The 23354-nt window shown below is 36.4% G+C and overlaps 1 protein-coding gene across 2 annotated transcripts in view; it reads right to left on the reverse strand.

The window, feature by feature from the left end:
- Positions 1-20982, reverse strand: part of GLS (glutaminase) — a 59777-nt gene extending 38795 nt beyond the window's left edge. For both annotated transcript variants that reach the window (XM_026853111.1, XM_026853112.1), the window contains exons 1-6: positions 20887-20982; positions 20268-20389; positions 14123-14252; positions 13344-13423; positions 11578-11741; positions 3683-3741 (exon numbers count right to left, since the gene is read on the reverse strand). In XM_026853111.1, coding sequence (XP_026708912.1) covers positions 3683-3741; positions 11578-11741; positions 13344-13423; positions 14123-14252; positions 20268-20338 — 504 coding nt within the window. In that variant the 5' untranslated portion in view covers positions 20339-20389; positions 20887-20982. The remainder of the gene's footprint in view (positions 1-3682; positions 3742-11577; positions 11742-13343; positions 13424-14122; positions 14253-20267; positions 20390-20886) is intronic.
- Positions 20983-23354: the final 2372 nt, after the last annotated feature.

Raw genomic sequence — 23354 nt, forward strand, 5'->3', positions numbered from 1 at the left:
GCATTTCCCCCCCCCCCCCAAAGTATTAAATTGTAACCATGTAACTGCATCCTGACAGCAAACAGACCCCTGGCACAGATGGACAAGTCTTTCCACCACTCTTTGCCTCATTTATTTTATGACTTATCAGCGTATTTAGAAAGCTCTTAAGTATATCAGATACACCTCTTTATTTTTCATACAAAAAATTTCCACTGAATTTTTTTTTTCAGTGTCATTAAAATCAGCGTTTTCATTTTCTTGTACACCAAATTTTCTGCAAGAACTATAAACATTGCTATGCTCCCCCAACATGTCTAAACACTTCCCACGTTAATTTATCACCATAGAATAGCTCCCTTCACTGAGCCTTCCAAGTCCACAGTTACTGCCTGTGTAAGATGCTGCATGTGGCTGTCAGCACTTAAGAGGATATACATACATTCTATTTGCCCAAACCTTTGCTGTTATGCTAGGAAAGCTTTTATCTACAGATGGAATCTTGACACATACAATAAAAATTACTTAAGATTAATCCCTTGTCTTCTGGCGATTCCTTCCACAGCCGTCTGCCACATCCTACATATTTCACTCTAAACCTTTCTTCATCTCATTTGCACCCCTAACACACTACCCTCCCTAGTCAGTAAAGATACATGGAAGTGGGCAATTGCTGATACAACCACTGATATCACTGGAGTTGACACACTTTGAGAGCTGAGTTTCAGGTTTAAGAAGAAACAACAGATGAAAGCATTAATATGTATCCATGCTACAGACAATAAAGACTTTTCCCAGTCAGTCTGATGTACATTAGAGAGCACTGAATCTGTACTAAATCTGTATAGGACCTGAATCTTCTTTTAAGAGCCTATATTTCCTTGGAGACATAGAATAATTTACCATTTTATCTGATATCACTTTCCTGTAAATTCCTGTAATTGCCACTACAATTTTCTTTTGATAACAATTATTTGAAAATTGTTATAACTATGTAATTTATGTAACTAGTAATAAAGGCAAATGGCAGTACAATTACAGCCAAGGGAAAAGGTCCTTAGGGCTTTTTTAAAATTTTATTTCATTAAAACTGGCCCACAGGATGTCCTTCTGCTAAAGCATTTTTATTGTAGATACATGCTTTAAATGCTGGAACAGTCTGTGGAGTGTAATGCAAGCACAGTTAAGAACGGAGCCATGAGTTAAGGCACCAAAATGTAAACACACCATAGTTCTAAACACATAACAGTAAGGAGAATCATTTAAGCAGGTAAAAGTATGATATTATCATGCCTAAGTAAGCCAAACATACTACTTAACATGCACATATGCTTTAATATTTATTAATGTGAATAGCAAGGACTAAACATAACATTACAGTTTAGGTCTATGCTCTGTTCCAAGGTACATATACCAAATTCTTAAGGCAGTCAGAACTGGGTATGTGTTGCTAAGAACCCTTTTTTCCCCTGAAATGTTAACATATTACATATTCTGACAAAAAGTTTACTCCAAGCATCATCTCTTATCCACAAGTAATCATAATTTGTGCCAGATTCTAAGGGCAGTAATGTGCAAGATCATGCAATACTAACAGCTCCTAAATTCAGTACAATGTATGCAAATTTTGAAAGACTACTTAATATCAATTTCTCAGAATGAGATAAAATAATGAGTGTCAAAGGAGGTAAAAGCATTCCTTACACTGAAATACAGCAACAATCTCTCCATAGCTATCAACATGCTATCATTAGATAAACATCATACACGGTGAACTGGACCATGTTTAATAATCCCTTAATTTTCTTGGACTCTAGGAGCCATATACAGTCTTCAAGATACAAAAGTAACACCTTAAATAAACAGTATGAATGCAGAGGAATTGAGGGCAAAACATGGGTTAATCAAGCCACCTTTTCCAGAAAAAAAGTCGTAGATTAGATCAAATATAAATGTGAATTACTTAAATCACTGAATAGTTAGTAGAAATACTGTTAAATTGCAGACTGTAAAGAAGTTATTTCACCACAAATACAGTTATTAAGTAACTTTGTACCTGTGACCCTCTATGTAACTTTCTTCAGAATATGTTTAGTTTAGTTATTCAAATGATAAATGGTATCTTAGTGGAAGTAGTACATAAAATAAATTACATCTTAATCACACTGAAAACAAATAATGGAGTGTGATAAGCAAGATATGCGTCTGTTAGACGTGCAGTTACCACATGCAAAAACATTAGTGCAATGCAATACTCTTCATAAGAGCATTACAGAAAAAAAAACAAAAACCCACCCAGCAAAAACAATCCCCCAACCTTCTAACGAATATCACAATGCATGCAGTAAACAAATCCATGTTATCTATTCAGATGTACACCATTTATCAAGAACTATGTGCCTTCTGCAAGAGGCACAGGCTTGTGTTTTCCCTTATGACCAGTAGGGCATGTTGTAGTAGGACTAACATTTTGACATTTCAGACAAATGTGTTAAGTCAGATTTTAAAATTCACTATTATCCAAGTGAATTTCAATGCTCAGTCAACTTTTAAAAAATATTAAATGTGAATAAATTTACCTGTCATACTTAAGGCCATTTTCTTTCACCTACAGCTATTAAAGATAAATGTCTTTAAGCAGGAGTTCTTACACCTTCTTTAAATATAAAATAACAGAAAATCATGATCTAAGTAATTTTAAAATCAACAATTTGGAAATAGGAGGTAGGAAACACACTGTAGCTAAGGGACTTTGAAACATAACCAAGAAAAAGGCTGTAAACAAGATTTTTAAACCTCTGAAGTAACAGTGTTAAGTTTTCTACTTCAACACTCCAGGGGACTGACATGTTCCCTGTAGTTCTAAACAGGTAGCCTTAGGAAAAAAAAAAAAAGTTTTTTGTACCAGTGGCTACCAAAAAAGGGAGAAAAACACAAGTAAAGTACCTGGAAAACATTAGCATTACATGAAATTTATGTCATTTACAACTTCAAGTGATACACACAGCTATTCTAAGGAAAAATAAACTATAGCTTTCCAAAAGTCTCCAGACTATGGTCTAAAGATGCTATTACTCAGCTGTGGTCTATTGAGGAGAATACGGGCTACTGTTTCCAAACACACTTATTTAAGAAAGCACATTTAACATCCCAACAGAAACTATGTAACATAAAAGTTAAACACAATTCAGTTGTACAGAACATTAACAGTAGATAAATTCAGTATTAAGACTAACGTGCAAATATAGCTGTGTTGCTCCTGTACAAATTATAGGATCTTCCATTTCTTCTGCACAGCAAGAAATACTCTTCTAACTTTATGCTATATAAGAGCATTAGACATTCAGGAACATATTTCTGAGTGCTATAAAGTATATTCCTGAGGACATACTCTTAGCATTAAACAAGTATGAAGCAATTCTCTCAAGAGAATATCAAGTGTTGTGCAGTTAAAGGAGGAAACAAAGCTAAAAATGCTAAGGAAAAAGAGTCTTTCATCTACACTGTTACTGTTTAAAAACTGCTCGTCTAATCCTGCATTTGTTTGGAAGTGTGAACTATTTCCAAAACATAAGAGCTTCTCTATCTGCTAATGAGTAAAGATATTGCACACAGAAAATGGAAATAGCTCATCATCTGTACAAGATACTTCTTCTACATTCTGTTAAAATACTCAGAGAGAAACTAAAAATGAATTTTTTACCTTGATTAAAGATGTGATCACAATTGCTCCAGCATTCACCATAGGGTTATGAGGCCTGTCTGTGAAATAAAGTTTTCAATTACAAGTATATCCCAAGACACATTTGTCAAGCAAAACCAGTCAGGTGTTTAAGTGATGGTAGTATTAACGTATGACTTAAAGCTACAATTATGGAATATAATTCTAAATTTAAAATACTCTAATCCAACATTATACCCAGTGTTTTGTAATTCTTAGCAAATTAATTTACATCTTAGAACACACTCAGCCTAATGCTACTTAGCAGTCCAGTAAATTAATTGGTTTGGCATCATTTCTTTTCTTAAAAATTCTGAATCCACTCCACTGTTCTGATTCAATCAATGTAACATCTGAAACAACCCCTAAAGGACTTCCCAATTTCTCCTCCAAGCTACCAAGTCTCAGTGATTTTAGAAGTCTTCAAACAGGTCCTTTTTCTAAAAAAAAAATTAAAAATCCAGTTCTTGAAGTCCTCGTTCTTTTTAAGAGGCACAGGTTTCTATTGGTAGCTTCTCAAATACAAATAACAATTTACTAGTCCTCACTGGAATTTAACTTACTTTATAATTAACTTGCATATACCTGCACTAATCTTCCTATTAACAGTATTTTTGCATTCCGAGTCATTCTTAGCTGCTCATGTGAATGAATCACTTTTTTACTTCTTTTTCTGAAAAAGCTTTCCTTATCAGCTGTCTTACTTTTCCCAAATACAAGTTTTCATTCATCAACATCCACCACCTACAGCTATCTTCTTTTAACTAACTTTTTTGCTGTGCCTTTTAACTAGGATGTTGATTTTTGATGGTTTTAGTGTCTGAAAATCTCAACCAATTCTCAATATATGAATATCGTGACAGGTTTTAATTCTTCTTTTTATTTGCTGTTACTTTATCTCCAAATTTGAAAAAAATACTCAATTTTATAAACAGTGTTCACTATTTTTACATATAATACACACACATGCACACTAAAAGGAACTTGAGATGATTGCTTTTTGGAGAGTAGTTTGATATTCATAGTACACACACACACATTTTTTCCCATGAAGATTACACTGGTAATGGTCAATGGCACTGAGCCATCTATGACTATCACAGAATCAAAGAATCACAGAATCATCTAGGTTGAAAAAGACCTTGAAGATCATCCAGTCCAACCATCAACCCAACATTAATAGCTCCCAACTACACCAGATTCCTCAACACTTTGCCAGCCCAACTCTTAAACCCTTCCAGGACTGGGGACTCCACCATCTCCCTGGGCAGCCCATTCCAACGCCCAACAACCTGTTCTGGAAAGAAATGCTTCCTCATATCCAGTCTAAACCTTCCCTGGCACAACTTGAGGCCATTCCCTCTTATCCTGTCGCTTGTTACTTGATTAGAGTCTCATCCCCAGCTCTCTGCACCCTCCTTTCAGGGAGCTGTAGAGGGCGATGAGGTCTCCCCTCAGCCTCCTCTTCTCCAGACTAAACACCCCCAGTTCCCTCAGCCGCTCCCCGTACGACCTGTGCTCCAGACCCTGCACCAGCTCCGTTGCCCTTCTCTGGACACGCTCGAGTCATTCAATGTCCTTTTTGTAGTGAGGGGCCCAAAACTGAACCCAGTCAGAGGGGCGACCTCTCCAGTGTCGAGTACAGGGGTGAGATCCCTTCCCTGTCCCTGCTGGCCACGCTATTGCTGACACAAGCCAGGATGCCATTGGCCTTCTTGGCCACCTGGGCACACTGCTGGCTCCTGTTCAGCCGGCTGTCAATCAACACCCCCAGGTCCCTCTCTGACTGGCAGCTCTCCAGCCACTCCTCCCCAAGCCTGTAGCGCTGCTGGGGGTTGTTGTGGCCCAAGGGCAGCCCCCGGCATTTGCCCTTAGTGAAACTCTTCCAGTTGGCCTCAGCCCATGGCTCCAGCCTGTCCAGGTCTCTCTGCAGCCTCCCTGCCCTCGAGCAGATCAACACTCCCACCCAACTTGGTGTCATCTGCAAACTGACTGAGGGTGCACTCGATCCCCTCGTCCAGATCACCAATAAAGATGTTAAACAGGAGCAGCCCCAACACCGAGCCCTGGGGGACACCACTCGTGACCGGCCACCACGGGATTTAACTCCATTCACCACAACTCTTTGGGCCCAGCCGGCCATCCAGCCAGTTTTTTACCTAGCAAAGCATATCAGATAATCTCCAAAAACTAATCACCTCAAATTCCTTTCAGTATTTCGCAGAAAGTCAATCTTAAAAGGAATTTTTTAAAAGCCAACTTATTCTATCAGTGAAAACGTAAGACCAATACCTTCTGTCCAAAACAGTGAAGTTCCCCTAAACACACACTTAATGGCCATATACTATTTTTAAAGTTTTGGCACCATTCCTTATCTCTCTGAAACAGACTCACCAATTGTTCTGATTTCATCTGATTGTACTTAAGGTCCACCTATACTGAACACCCAGTTCTATGTCAATAACTTAAGTAACTTGGGTCAGATATTTGACTTTTGATTAAAACCAGATTGAGTAGGAAAAATGTAGCATTTCTGTAGCATTCTAACTGTCTCCCCTCAGGGACCATAACAGCATCACAGACTGCTGGTCAGAAGGGACAACTGTAGGTCATCTCCTCCTCCCTCCCACTCAGGTCAGTCATGCTTTACCTAGCTGAGTTTTAAAAACCTCCAAACATGGCAAACTCTATACTCCTCTAGCAATCCCGTTCCTCCTAGAGGACAAGTTTACCCTCACATCCAGGCTGCACCTCGCAAGGCACAGTGTGGGGTCACTGGCCCTTGTTACATCATCTGCCACTACCAAGAAGAGCTATACAAAACTTCATCTTTGCAATTGTTCTTCAAGGGTTCTACATGGCTCCCGGAGGAGCCCCTAACCTCCCCCTTTCAACAGCTCCTTGGGATTTATGTGTCCTGAACCCCACAGCACTTTGGCAGCCCTCCACTGGAGCCCTCTCCAGTTTTTCAATATTCTCCTTGAACTGGGGACCCCAAGGTTGGACATGTAGTACAACGCAACATTGGCCTCATGCATGATCAAAACACACTGTCACCCTCATTTCTTGCTCTAGCTATGCTTCTCTTTTTCACAGCTTCCTCTCATCAACATCAAGTACCATTCCAGTCAATAAACATGTTAACAACTTAATCACATACAGACCATTCTAAACATATTTTTGTAAATGTTTTGCTCTTGATTCTTCTGCACATCTCTATGGTTTCAATCTGCTCCGTAGTATAAAGCAATAAAAATAATTCCCATTCGCACCACATGTGTACTTGAGTGAAAAGGATGTGTAATATTTACTTCATATTCAGCAACTCAAGAGGTTATCAATGTGGTAAGTTGACACACAGAATATACCCTCAGAAATTCTACTGCGCCTCATTTCTTGAAGATGTCACCACTTACCTTCAATGTTGCAAGGCATTGTTGGTTACCTTTTCCTCTGCTCTGAAGATTCCTGTCTCTCCCTGCTTAACACCTCAAACTACATGTACCACTTCTGGCCACTTTAAAACCAACACATCTCCATGCTGCCCTCACATGAAGAATGGCAAGAATCTTCTGGTGAAATGAAACATGGACTTTCCTGAATGTGCTTCTGAAGTGAAGTTGTGTTTTGTTCCTCTCTTAAGAATCAGTAAGGAACAATCATTGTGGCAGCCTTAACAGCTAAGGGGAGGTACACCGGTCTATCTTACCACATGTTAACAAAAGCTCTTCTCTGAGAGTCTCTCCTACTGCTGCCTAAAATCAGTACATCACAGAGTTGAGCAGGATGCCTTCCACTAATCCACTGCTGCCTCTTGTAAGCAGAATAAACCCTGTTAGGGTACAGGTCCCAAGAAAGCAATTTTCACTATTATCTGCATAGCACTAGATAATACTATCCAAACACTTCTCATACATAGATACACTAATTGACAGATAACCCTTCTATCCAGCCACAACAGCTACAGGCTTCCTGGAGAGGTGGTTGATGCCCCAAGCCTGTCAGTGTTTAAGAGGCATGTGGACAATGCCTGTAATAACATGCTTTAACTTCTGCTCAGTCCTGAAATGGTCAGGCAGTTAGACCAGATGACTGTTATAGGCCCCTACACACTGAAATATTCTATTCTATTCTATTCTACAGTGAAGAACCTCTCCACAGACTTAAGATACACTGGCCTTTTTTAAGGGCCAGGATGCCTAAATAAAATCTTACATTCTGAAAGATTCCCGCTAATTTTGAAGAAGAGATGTCTTCCTCTTGCCAATAATACTTTCATTCCCAGGTATTTTTCCACCTCTTAGGGACATATAGGATCTCATGCTACATTACTTTTTAAGGAAAGTCACACATAAGTCTCTTTCTGAAGTGCAGCAACTACTGATTTACCTCATAGTACGTTCCAACAGCAAGGGGATTCCACATTTTACAACAACGAGGAACGAATATTGATACTATAATTACAACAGTTTGCCAAAGAAGTGAACAAATCCATCTATTACTCTTTAGAAAGAAGTCTGCAAAGCTAAGTGACACACGTCACTAAAAACAAACACACACACACATACACTCTATATAATCAAACAGCAAATGCAATTATCTGCTCAGACCGAAACCAGCTGCTTTATGCAGCTTCTCTGCAAGTCTCTCATATTGCTGTATCATCTCATTACACTTAGAAGTAAATCCATGTTTTTATTCTTAATAAAAAGCACAAGTCATAATAACCCTTCGACTTTAACTGGGGTGCCCTGATTAAATCTAGCACCAATTCAACAATTTGTCTCTTGCATAAACAACCCATCTACAGCCTCTGAATAGTAAATATATTCCTCACTGATACAGTGCTCTTTTTTCCTATGGGAAGGAGATATTTGTCTAGAACAGCCTTTTACATAGAGAACTGCAATATATTAACAGGTATATCTAAATTCAGAAAAAAAAAAATATTTAATTACCTAAAAATCTCTCCACTGGACATCACTATTGAATGATAAAAACTATGTGGTTTTTTACTACCTCAAAACTGCTTAACAATTAGCATGACTGCTCTAGCAACCTAACATGCAATTATGCCATACGTGAACTGGACCTTTCCCCCAATATGCTCAAATTACAGTGCTTTTCTTTGCCAGTTCTTCTGACATTTTTCTGTCCATCATTAGCCTTAGGCCTCTGTTGTACAACTGGCTTGCAAGTCTTTGAGAACAGAAAGCAGAGGTTGCCACACATACACAATACAGACATTTTAATATACAGAACAGTTCATCATGGCAAGTTCTTTCTTTCAAACATCAAAATGTGTCTGTCCAATACAAAAACTTAAAGAAAGAATTCCACCTTTGGTTAACAAATCCCTTCATCAGGAAAAACAATTTCCTGGCAACCCTTCATTCAATTGTAATACAACATTTATTACTGGACTAAGTTCCACAAACAATCACATTACTGGACTAATGCTACAAGTAATTATCATCATGAGAAGGTATGGATAACAGATATTAACTGTACGTATATACAGGTATTGTCAGACATGTTGCATCATGAACTCAATAGGTATGAAAAAACCTGCAAACTACTCAATGACCATAACCACAAAAATTATTCTTAATGATGCCTATTTCAGACACATTTTACTATGTAAAATACCTGATCTACTCCAATTAACTAGAATAACCTGTTTTTAATTAACATGGGAATTGCTTTAATCCTCCAGAAATCTGAATTGTTTGATGGGCCGAATGTGCTCTTTGATAAAAAGTTTTTAAATTGAATATTCACAAGGCTGCAAGCTTCCAAATTTCCATTGCACAGCACAGAAATTACTCAAAGCATAAATGATTCTTTGTAACACCTTTTTATAGCATTTTTAGTTATGATTTTAAATTGTCCTGTAATATTCTCTATTCTTTTCAGCTTGAATCTCAATACTACTAAACAAAGAAACTGAAGAACATCCTTGTTTAGGAATCTTTTGTGTAGTAAGTATAAAAAAATGGCTTTAGATACATGTCTAACCAGTTTTCAAATACCTGCATATCACTTCATAAAATCCTTATTACAAACATGAAATTCAATTATATCAGAGTAGAAAGCAAATCGATTCATATATATTTTTTCATTTTTAATTCTGATCGTCAAAGTAGTTATGCATGTTCAAACTGCCAAATACTCCACATACCCAAATTTAATAATCAGTTTAAATCTACAAGTGTAATCCCTTCTTCCCTCCTCCTCCTCCTTCACTCGCAGAAACTCAGCTTCCTTTTCTCTCCCTGTAACTGAAATGTTCCTATTTATTACACTCCTGCCTTCTGTTTCAGTCTTTTATTTAAGGACTGTATAGATAAGAGGATGTTCAAGTTAGTTCTAACATATTTTTCTCAAGTCAGTTATATCAGCCACAAGTTATATCAGCCACACAAGCACATACTTATATGTTAGAATTTCAATCATGTGAATTAGTATTCTCTATTAATTTCATGCACACTGGGCAAACTTTCAATAATCCCAATTCTTTGATTTCATTAACAGTCTTATAAACACTCCTAAAGTCTAACTATAAAGACTACAGCCTAACAATTCATCTTCTCTCACATTTCAATTTTAAAAGTATCAATAAAAGAAAGAAAATAATTTCTATACTTTGTGTCATTTCATTGAAAAATTTTAAAAAAAAAATAGAACACCTATATTGATCCAAAGGAAAAAACAGGCAATTTTCAGCACCATCAAAACTTTTTTTATATGAAAGGTTAAGACATGAAAGGCTGTCTTCTTCACAATGTACGACATTGTATTTGGAAAAACAAGACAGCAAAGCTTGACAAAATGCTTAGCTCCCTCTTGGCAATATATACACGTTTGTATTTCATTACCACTTACTAACAAACTAAAAAAGAAGAAATAAATTGTTAAGAACTATTTTATTCATAAGTTTGGAAAACTATTTTAAGGTATATACTAAATATAATTATGTATCATTAATATATTAGTAATATATTTAAGTCAGAATTCAATACAGTCCTTGACAAAAATATCATCCAAGCCTTATGCTGTTAATTAAATATTAATTGCAATACCATGGCAACAGAAACATCATCTGTTCTCTTACTGAGAAAGATCTGCTAGAATAAACAGTTGTGTTTCAGAGATAACATCCAGTATTTCCTCTAAGGCTGCATGAGTCATCCTTCTCAGATTTTTGCCATAATGTTTTTAAAAATAACATTTTTCATTCTTGAGAATTAATATAACATGAAAAAGAAATAATCTACATAAGTACTATATGATAAATTCTTTCTAAAGCACCCCTGCCACAGGAAAAAAAAACCCAACCACCAAAAACCAAACAACAACCAAAAAAGACAACACTTTTGAATCTGTAACCAAATTCAGTTTAGAATAATCTGTGGGAAGATGTGTTCAATTTCACCTTCTGGAAACTAGCCAGTGCTTCTCAGAGGGCTGAGAAAGAAAGTGATATACATCCTTCTTAAAATCAATTTAACTTCTTTGATTCCTTCACCATCGTTTTACAGAAGGTATGATTAAGGAAAACTTGCTACCAACTCAACTAAATAAATATAAATTTCAAATACCTGCATTATCAAAATTCTTTGGGTTTTCCTAAAGCTGGATAACTAGCAAATAGAACAGAAGTAATAAAAAGCACCTTTTACTAGCATTCTAAATTAGGCAAAAGTGGGTGACAAAGGATAAGCCTACCTTGCTGATGGCAAAATATTTTGGGACACTGACTAATAATAAGACATAAGAGGATACAGTAAAATGAAAAGACTGACAAAAACTGTGTTGCTTTTTTTATAATTTTCTAAAATTCAGTACTGCATTATTAAGTATTATAGATCTCTTACCATCTTCATTCAGGAACAGTTTGTTGAATCTTAATCCACTAGGCTCTTTACCAACATATCTGTGCACATACTCTGTGCCAAGATCATTAACAGCAATAGCATATTTCAAAGGCTTTACACAGGACTGAAGACAAAATGGAACTTTGGTATCACCAACAGAATGCCTGGGAAAAACACAGATGAAGAGGTTTGAAATTTCCTGTTTGACAGCTATGACAAGTAGCATGTTAAATGCTTCAATATACTAGGCCTATTAATCCCAAACACCCAAAAAAATGAAAGCATATTGTTACTAAGTCCCATTTTAAAGAACATAACAGAAAAATTTAAAGGTTTTATAACTGCCTTCGTAAGATAAGCATAACAAAGTCAGCTGCTGGTGATTACTGCAGATGTAACAAAAGAAAAGCAAGTTCAGAAGTAGGTTCGCACCAGAGCAAAAAAATCACCTCAGACCTCTAATGTCACTTACTCTACTCAGTTGCAAACCACATACACAACAGGGTACAGCTGACCTGAATATAGCCACCATACATATTTATGTCTATATAAACAAAGATGAGATCCAGTTCAGTTTTGGAACTCAAGGGCAATAATTAAATAGCTGTATTTATACCCCCTTAGGTAGTAGCATAGGTGTTTTATTACAATTAAATGCTATTTTTTTTAAAGTTCAACATTTAAGTCTCACTGCATTGAAGAATGACTCATACAAGCAGCATATGCCCCATCTAGAGCAAAAGGCCCTGGGCAATCACTTGACTGATGGCAAAATCAGAAGTATATTTGTTTCTTCTCTTTGCAGAAAATGTGAGAAGGTTTCGAGAAACTCATAAAACCATTTTGGCATTATAAAACCTAACATTACACAACATTAAACATTACACAAATTAGCATTATAAAATTTTTCATTAGTACATGTTATAACATCCAGAACAAAGAAAAATGCCAATTTAAAATATTCAAAAGGGAGAACATTTTTACTTTTAAAGCTGTTTTACTATGAACAGCTTATAGTTCAGACACTTAAGCAGGGAGCTGAAAAATATATCAGCTCATTTGCACAGCTCTTCCCCTAGAGGTTATAGAAATAATAAGAAAGAAACATAGGGATCATAACAGATCACATTCAAATGAACCCAAATCCACATAAGCAAGTCTGATACTCTCTCTCCACATTCACCCACGACATACCCAACACCTAAAAATTATGGTACTCAGAATATGCAGTATGACTGTACCAAACTGCAGGCCAGCAGACATATGCAAGCTGATGAGTATCTCACATCATCTAGCCACAAAGGTAGGCACAGAATAATTTACTTTCCTTCTCAGCTAGATGGTGTAAGATACTCCTTTACATTTACACTCATAACAGTCTCTGACACACTGCGTTACTAATAAAGAAAAAAATAAGATCACTCTAGCTGTATCACCTTTACAGGAGAAAATTTAATAAACCTGAAAAGCAAAATCATGCTAAATTCTGTCCAGTTTCCACATCTTCATTTTCTTTTTGAAGAATAATGGATCTGAATTTTTTCAGCAACATACAGGGATCATATAATAATGCCACAATTAAGAACATTAAAATGCAGAAAAGGAACTAACTTAAAAGTAAAAAAAAGTTAAGAAATATGACCAAGCAGATTTTAATTCTTAAACAACTTCAATAAAGCTTCTTTAATAGACCATGAGATGTCCTGAAGCGCTCTATGTGATAGTTTAAATAACTGAAATAGCAAAATCTAGGAGTTAGAATATACCTCTGTCCATCCACTGTGCAAAGTGACACACCCCACAAATCAGGGCTGAACTTGGCCAGTTGTGGAATATAGTCAGCAACCTATCACAATGTGAAATAAAAAAAAGACATTACAACATCCAAAATATTTAACTATGTGCTAATATACATTAATTATAATAAATGTCAGTGGAAAGGATACACAAGGTATGACTGAATTATTCCACTAATAATCACCTAGTATATCTAAAACTTCATTACAAATTATTGTATTTACCAGATCATTATCAAATAAAACATTTATTTCAAAGTACAAACTTCAGCACATTATAAGAGGAATCTCTTCTGTTTTAGGGTATGTTCAGCATTTTCATATCACATAAAATTTTAGCTTGTAACAAAGTTCAGAGTTCTTCACTTAGTTTACTGAAAATAAGCACCTGAATAAACTTTAATTACTAATATTTGTCACACAACCCAGCCAGTTTTGTAGGGTAGCATAACTTTTATAGACTGTTTAATTTGACAAATTATGTAGCAGTTTTATAGTTTACATAAAGAAAGAACAACAGTATTTTCTCATTCTAAACTCAAAACTGTAAAAGACTGTTAGAGGTAAGGAGCTGTATTTCTAACACAGTTTACAAGTTGCAGACATAACTGAACTTCCAAAGCTATTTTATCAAGTTACCGGTTTAAAATTTCACAAAAAAATATCAAGAAAAAACTATCTACTTAAATATTATTATTTGGTTAGCCTCAAGAAATCTACAGAAGTTTGAAGTCGAATTTACAGATTACCTTTCCTCCAGATTGTTTTTTAGCACTTTCATATAACTCATCGATATGTGAAGTGAATGACATAAAATCTGGAATGACAAACTTCCTCCTGAAAGCTTGAGTAAGCAACACAATATTACTTTGTACACACCTGCAAAAAGTTAAAAAGTTTATTAGTATTTTGACAAAGTACTGTCAAAAAGCATACTTAAGTAGCAATTACATGCTATTTAAATAAGGACTGTCAGTCCCTTGAAGTTATATGCTTTATTAGAAAGCCTTTTTAATTTCCTGTTTGGTAAGTTTTATTTTACTGTAAATAATTTTTTTTTAAATATTGTTTCATTGCATTCGTTTTTATGCCTTTTTATTTAAAGCCCTTCTTTCAAGTTTTAACTGTGAGATTGTACTTCAGAGTACTATCAACTGCCTTCAAACAGAATCTAAGCTTGCAAAAGGGACCTATGCCACGCATTTCTCTGGATCGAGACATGTGAAGGTCATCTAACTCAGCCCTTGTTCAAAGTGATAATTTCAAAGTTAATCAGACTTCTGAGGTTCAGGACTGGTTTCTCTCACTTGGTTTCACCATGAACTGAGCAGGAATGCTGCCAACAGACCAAATTGGAATGAGTTTCCAGTCTAATAATAACAAAACTCTATGGAAGTACTTGATAGCATCTTCTAAACTAAGCAAAAATCAGCAGTAAGCAGTACTGCAAGCCTCTTGCTCTACTTAAGGAATGTTTGCTGCCTTAACCCAGAACAGTTACATTATCGTTCACACCTCCTGAACATCGGCCCATCTGGTACATTTAAAAAAATGATGAGGTTTAAAAAGGAAAGGATTTATCTAGGAGAAACGGAACAAAGGAAGCATCAAAACACAAGCTGAGACATGCTGCTGAGAGTGGTGGTCTGTGGGTGGGGGGCGAGCAGGAGTAGGGGTGGGAATTGGGAGCCATTATCATGTCAGTTGAAATATGACTGCCCTACCTCAGTACAAGGAAGAAAAAGGGAGGTTTTACAGTTTAACATGTTCATAACATGCTCTCTGGCAGTGTTGACAAAAGCAGAAACATACTGTTAATAAAGACAAATGGAAAGTTAAGAACATCTAGGCCCATACTACAAAGGAGAACATATCCTTTCAATGAAGACCGACTCAAAAAAATTAAAAATCAACTTTTAGGGGAATATTTTCACTTGGAATAGATGCTTCCAATAATTCTATTATTAAAAGTCATTCAAAATGAAAAATGAAATGCATGAAGACCAGTGAACAGACAGAATTATCTTCCCTTTCAATCTCCCTTTTTTTAAACTTCCAGTTTGAATTCTTTTGTACTTAGGCCATTTCAAATGCTGGTAGGCACTACTCTCCAAGAGTGAAAGAGAAACAGTAGAGAAAAATTTCTTGTTGTACATGCTGGCATTTTAAGCATTGCTCTGTCTGTAATGCTCTTTTTGTTAGTCTATGTTAAAATTGCAGTTGAGTTGGTTTTGTTGCAATTTGTCATGTTTATTCACTCCTTCGTTACATATCTTGCAAAAAATCCTGTTCGTTTTTGTTCCCAGCAGCCTCCAATTACTCCAGATCCATCAACCACTTTTCAAAAGTAATTAATAACAGTTATGGTAGCTATGTGTGCAGGAGGAGTAACAACACAGCACTAGGTTTATCAACATAACATAGCACTTCCACATTGTCTGTACCACCTGGAAAACATTAAGCACTCTTGTAAGAAAAAAAAAAATATAAGGTATCTGAATATAATAACACAATACAAAGTGTGGAAAACAGTAAGGTGGCAGTATGCACTGAAATACAGTCCTCTGACAGCATGTTTCTGAAACAGTAAGGGTATTTATAGATTTAACAATTTACACCAAGTCTAGTATGCTCACTTCAATAATTCGATCATTTTAAGATAGAGATTTAAACTCACTGCAGAAATAGCTATGCTGGCTATTACCTATTTCTGCAAGAAGCTGTTGTTCCCAAACTTCTGTCAAGATTAGTGTCTGGGTTTTTATCCTGGTACTCCTTAACCCAGGCAAATCCTATGAATTCACAGATTAAATTCAATACAGGGCTTCAATTTATCTAGATGGGTATTTGGAACATTTACTGCATGGACAAAATATCAAGGGTCTTTGTAAGTTCCAGTTAGCAGGGCAGTAATATTTTCAGTCAACAGAGGACACTAGCCTTGACAGCCTTTAATATTCCATAACAGACACCTCCTCCCCATGGGAGTTTAACTGATTTATGTTTCCAGGTAACCCTTCAGAGATGAATGGTCTCAGGCTCAGAGGAAATGGAGTAATAGGAAAAAAATCACTGGGAATTTAAGTAAATATATTGATAAATAAAAAACTTTCTACAGCCAAATTTTACAAAAAACTTAGTCCCTATCTCCCACGTACTTTAGTAGTGTTCAAGATAGGTACACTAAAAACTTCCCACCTCAAATGCTTTCATTTCTCCAAACTTTATAATCTTACCCTAAAAAATTCTGTCTCGTCAAATCCCAAGCCAAGCATTTCTTCCCCCATTTGAAAAACTATAATATGTCTTTTCAAACTATAAACTTCCCTGATACATTTGGGTTGGCAAGATTAGGTTGTAAGTCTTACGACCTATAACAACTTCCAGTGACTTGTATAACCTGAAAGAAAGTAACAGGGGTTTTTTTTGGAAACTGAATCTTTGGTCCCTAGCATAAAGTTAGGATCACTTTCTTTTGTCATACAGCTTGTTACAGTAATCCATTATTCTTCAAGTTCTGGCTTGAATTGCCAATCATTGCTTCCCTACACAAAGTAGATACCTGCTGAAAACACAGACTAAATCCCACTCATTCTGAAAAACTGTGCAGCTATCTATATAGCTGAATAGACACCCTTTTTCCTGTTTAAAAAGCTACCATATAAGCGTTACAGAAAGGAGTGTGAAACTTCATTTCCACCTGGCATGACTAGGTCTGTAGAAGTGTTCACTACATTTAGACATTTTAGAAAAAAAAGTTACATTATTTTGACAATTAAGGTATTAATATTATAACATAGCCGTAGTCCTCTACACCTTCTGTCAAAAGCTTTCTAATTGCTCAAATAGGCTGAAAACATTAATTAATACCTTGCTTACACAGATCTAAAATTAAAGTTTTCCTCAGGATTTGCTACCTAGATTGAAAGCACAGCCCAGCCACTCGGCACAAACAGATAACTCTGTTTGAGATCCAGCAAGAGATTGTCAGGTTTATGCTTAGAACATAGCATGCCCAGATTGCTGCTTCCTACCTGCAGATCAGAGATGTGGCTAGCAAACCCACAGTTCTAGGTCAATAAAGGAGGACAGACAGCACTTTATGACAAAGGCTACGTCTACAGAGCCAGTTAAGTTATTACGAAAAAGAACTGGGTTTAAATCTCGGAGTTATAACTGTTAGGCAGTAGCTATCATTTCATTCAAGTGTATACCATTTGCCAAATAACTCAGTTGTGATTGCCTCATGCCTTTCTTCCCCGCCCCCTCCCACCCCTCCCTTGACCAAAATATTGTTAGTTAAGAAATAGGGCTTTTTCCAAGTCTTCTGTTTTTCTGTTAGGAACAAGCTGTGAGTTAAAGAAAAAGTTAAGAGGGGTAGGAGGATTTCTTACAAAGATTATTAGAAATTTTTCTACAAACTAACTACAGTGTCATAGAAACATCTAAAAAATAGGGTATGTCAAAACGTGCACACTTCATAAGGAAGATTAGCATATACAGTCTTCCATATTCGTTAAACTGTCTGTTACATCTAAAAATAGTTAGATAGTACTACTACTTTATTAAGTAGCACCATAGCCAGGGTGTAACAAAACAAAACAAAACAAACAAACAAACAAAAAATCAAATTACAAGCTAACTAGCATGCTGACCTGCCTACAGTAAAGCAGGCTGTTCTCAGCGAGGTAACATTCATGACCCAAACACCACATTGTTATGTTATATAGATGCAACATGAACAGATAATTCAAAAAATTTGTCAAGCACTCTGAAACGTGCTCCAGTGAGGCTTTCAATTCAAGAAGCTCTGGAGATGAAATGTTAAAGCCCCCAGTTGTTCTGCCTGTAACAAGATTTTTTCCAAATTTTTATTTAAGTGGGGAGCACTGTAAAGCCAAAAATAATTAAAATAAAGCTATTTTAGTCAAATTGGAGCGTAATGTTTAGGACCACTAAAAAGTTGTTGAAATTTCTGTTACAGAGACAGACAGAACAGATGCATGAACATATTTTACAGGTGATTTCTACAGGACTTGATTGATTTAGTTAAAGAGTATGCTATCACTTCATTCCACATCACTTATCCTTGATCTAGCAACTTTGGGTTCAAATTCAACAGGACAACTACACCACTGACTGTTACATTTAGGAAACTGAAGCTTCAAAGTCCTGAGGTAAGTACAGCTGAGGAGAGGTGTTTCACACTGTAAACACTTGGAGAAGAAAAAAAAAATACAGGAACCTTGTATGAGTCTCTAAACAGCAAATGCAGTGTGCCTAGGAGGAACAGATAACTGAAGGCTGGGGATCTTTAATTTATAAAAAAGGTTAACTCCTACTGCTACAAATGACAACCTGCCATGTGAAAAGAGATTCACCTCTTTACCCTCTGTATAGTCTTTATGTTCAAGACTTCCTTCACAAGAAGCAACCATGTAAGTTTTCTACAAATTATGATAGTAAGAACCACTCCCTTAACACACAGAATCAAAATCCTAGAGATGTGACACAGAACATAGGCAAATCTTGCTGAAATCACTTGTCCTTTCTTTAATATAGGGCCCTTGCCTAAAACATGATTCATAGTTTATTTTTATAAATAAACATTCTAGTATAAATGTAATGCATAATAGCAAAAGCATTTCCTTCCCATACACCCAGGAAGGTTTCTGACTCTGTAACAATTTAGTTTTTACTGTGCTGACAAATCAGAACCAGTGAAGATCCGGTCTTAAACTTAAATACAAGAATAAAGTTAGACCATGCTGTACCTTTAAGAAGTATCCCACATTCAGGTAAGGAGTTGACTGGTTTGTTATTTTGTCACACACACAGATACTCATTTTTTCCTCAATGTATTTCCAAAAATGTATTTAAAAATACATAACATATATGTTTTATATTTACATAAACTATGTAAATATATAAGCACATACTGTTTACTACATATTTTATACACTTATATGTATATAATATATGCAATTTATATGTAAACACATCTTTCTTACACACATATATATTTTAAATTGTAACTGAGAGGAGACAGTACTACACTGTATTAGTTCACAAATTCATAAAATGATACAGAATAAAAATGTACCAATTCTGACAAAAGTATGCTCTTCATGAAAGAAGCAAATTTTAGATATCATGTCATATATTCTGTAAACAGAATAAAAATACAGGCTCAAGAATAGTCTACAAATTTAATTTCAAGATTTAAGAACCTCTAAATTTCCAATCTCTTGGCACACAAAAACTGTAAGTAGGGGAGGAAAGGAGTGTGCTTGGAATGAACTGAGGACAACCTGAACAGTGCTTACATTGTTCAGCTAAGTGACCACTTTTTTCTCAAAAAAAAAGCATGACTAAAATATGGCACATAAATCTTTTCCAAAACAGACCGAAGCAGTGTCTACAGTCCTAACTGCTCTCATCTTTATATATCTTGAAATTTAACCTATTTTTCATATACTCACTTTTAGAATCAAATACATACTCTGAACATCTCACTACACAGAAGCAGCATCCTGAACTTCTAATTAAAAACTGATGATGCAGCAAGAGAGGTTTTATGTACTCATACCAAACACTCCATGCTGCATCAGTTAATTGATTTGGCATCTGATCTAAGAGTTGCAGTATGGGGTCAGATACACACGCAAACAATATTGATACATTAAACTCTTGTGGAGATCATACAATTTGCCTGCTGCATGAAACTAAAGAACAAACACATATGAAAACTGCAGCAGCAGGAGTGTGTGTCTGACCCCCTTTCTAATTACATGTTGATTTATATACCTTAAGTCTTTCCTAAGACAGCACTCAGTAACACACAGACAACATTCATTCAGAATTATACAGTTACATTATTGACAGAAAGTTTACTTTTTGAAAAGGTCTTTGTCCAGCATAACACCATCTGAAGTTGTTTGAAGGGTCAGTCTTAACATATCCATGCACTCCTTCAATCGGGGATCAGATGTACGTAATCCTGTAGATTTGAGTGCCTATTACAATAAAACAATAATTACTAAAATGAAAACATATGCTATTACAATCAAGTTCTCTACTGCTCGGTCTCATTTATCAAGGTAAAACAGACCCACCACTGTGTTATCAACACAGAGACATTTTGACACCTTATTGATACTTTCACCATTTCCTTCTGCCATTATCCTTTCACCATTTCCATCTGCGTCTTATGTCAAAGGATTAATGTCATATGAAATCCACGCTGCTCCAATTACATTTCACACAAGTGCAGATACTACCCAGCCCTGCCACAGACACAGACACAGATGCTTTCAAGGATAGTCTTTTTCTCAGCAAAGAAGTGAATAAAAATATTAGTACACTCATTCTCTTACTTAATTACAGACATGGGGAGGGGGGTGTGAAGTTGCAGCAAACCAGAAATTCTTTGCTTTGTACTCTTGTATTTAGAATGTTAAAAAACCCTTGTAGTAGTTAGCTTTCATGCAGCACTCTAGAACAGTAAACTTACAGTTATGAATTTATGAACTGGTATTTTTTCTTGTCCTTCTGCAATAGTATAGAAAAGTAGATCTTCTAAGCTAGGAAGGAGACCTTGCTTCACTTTACTGGAAAAAAAGAAGAAAACACACATGCATAGATTAGTGCATAGTTGTATTTAGACACATTTTTGCATTATTCACAAGAAAATACACTCTTGTGAGACCCCACCTGGAGTACCATGTCCAGCTCTGGGGCCCCCAGCACAAGAAGGACATGGACCTGATCGAGCAGGTCCAGAGGAGGCCACGAAGATGCTCAGGGGCTGGAGCACCTCCCCTGTGAGGACAGGCTGAGAGAGTTGGGGTGTTCAGCCTGGAGAAGAGAAGGCTCCGGGGAGACCTTACAGCGGCCTTCCAGTGCTGAAAGGGGCTACAGGAAAGGTGGGGAGGGACTCTGCATCAGGGAGGGTAGGGATAGGACAAGGAATAACAGCTTTAAACTGAAAGAGGGTAGATTTAGATTAGATGTAAGGAAGAAATTCTTCCCTGTGAGGGTGGTGAGGCCCTGGCACAGGTTGCCCAGAGCAGCTGTGGCTGCCCCCTCCCTGGCAGTGTTCCAGGCCACGTTGGACGGGGGTTTGGGCAACCTGGGCTAGTGGAAGGTGTCCCTGCCCGTGGCAGGGGGGTGGGAACTACATGGTCTTTAAAGTCACTTCCGACCCAAACCAATCTATGATTCTATGACTTTCACTACCAATATAACTGCTGCTACTAACTTCAAAGAACACTTGTATCAGTGAACAGTGTTTAATTCAGCTTTAAGTAGGAAAAAAAATCATAAAAGTAGCATATATATACTTCACAATAGCAAACATTCTTAACAGCAACACAGTAATGTTTTTGCTGACATACATCTATTGCTAAGATTATATTTAGAAATTTTCTGGAGCAGATTCATCATGTTTCCCTCTTCTCGATGTTACTAGAGGACAGACATGTTACTTGCACAAAGGACAAAATGTTAATAAGACTCAAAGACCTACATGCCTCATAATAAAGCTTAAGAGATTGACCCAATGGTTCCACAGGCAAGAAAAATATATGATGAGTGTGTATTACTGTCTTCAAAACAGCCCTGTTTTTAAGAATTCCTAGGAGTCCTAAAGTCCTTGTCCTTCTAGAAGCTTATGTAAGCCACATCAGTTACACTGAAAGCAAGCAAAGCCATCTTCAGTGTAACACAGTAGCCAGAACCAGCCTGGGCTCCAGAAACAGTAACTCTCATCGTGGGTAAGTTAATGTTAAGTTAATGTGCCAAGTTAATGTGCAGCACAGATACATCTTTAATGGTCACTGTGTTTATAATGTAACTACACTGGCTCTCCAAGTATTCCATGTGTTAACTGTTTTCTTATGATTCCTTTATGCCTGCTGTTTTGGGGGTTATTTTGTACCTTACATCTCCATTTTAAGTGAAATGTGAAGGAAACCTACCAGATTAAGCATCGACTCCTTCCAAGAGAGAAAAGAAAGCTGCAACACTGGCAGCTTTACCTCAAAGTCCTTGGTAGTTCTCTATAGGTTTAACCTCAGAGTTTCACCTTTCCTTGGTATTCCAAAGCACCCCGCAGCAGGCAGGAGCACAAGTCTGTACTCGGTTCCTTACCCTTCCCCTGCAGGTACGGCAGCGTTGCATCCAGCCGGAATGTTACAAACTGCTAGGGGCAGTGATAGCAAAGGGCTTCACATCAAGTATTTTAGTCCCCTCAAGTGCTTAGGTTTGTTTCTAGACAAAGTCAGTTTAGAGAAAGCCAGATGTTTGACAAGCAAGTATAAAAAAAACCCAAAATAAACCAGTTCTCTAGTAAATGTAAACATAAACTAACTAAAATGAAGAGTATGCAGTCTTACATTATTTTAGCCATCAATTTTAAAGCTCAATCTTATAATCTAATAATATCACCAATACCGTTACTGCACTGTAATACAGAAAAGTTATTGCCTGAAACTAGAATGCTCAGTGACAATTTATCTATTTTTACACATTTATGCATGTGTGTAAAAAAAGCAGGTATAAATTCTAGTCATGAAACTTTTCACAAGATTAGTAACTCTTTGAATATCAGTACTCAGGGGTATAACTACAAAAATAACACACTACAACTAAGCACAGACCCTAGGTAGGCCAATACAATTTTACAAACTGACACTTAATCCTCCTTCCTCTCCTAATACTAGCTTAATCTAGCTCAACAACAGGTCTGATTTATGATTATTTTTAATAAAAATCTGATTATATCCAAATACCCTTTTAAATTTAAGACAACCTCTAGATCGGACTCAACTCCCTCCTTTCCTCATAACAAACTAGCAGTGAAAACCAGTAGTAAAAATCTCACTTCTCATTTTCAAATTTATTTAAAACACTGTACTTGCATACTAAGAACAGAAGACAGCATTGTAAGCCAACAGAACTTTCCTTGTATTCCAGTCTGGA

This window comes from Athene cunicularia (assembly GCF_003259725.1).
Source record: "Athene cunicularia isolate RWA chromosome 7 unlocalized genomic scaffold, athCun1 chr7_part1, whole genome shotgun sequence".
NCBI lineage: Eukaryota > Metazoa > Chordata > Aves > Strigiformes > Strigidae > Athene > Athene cunicularia.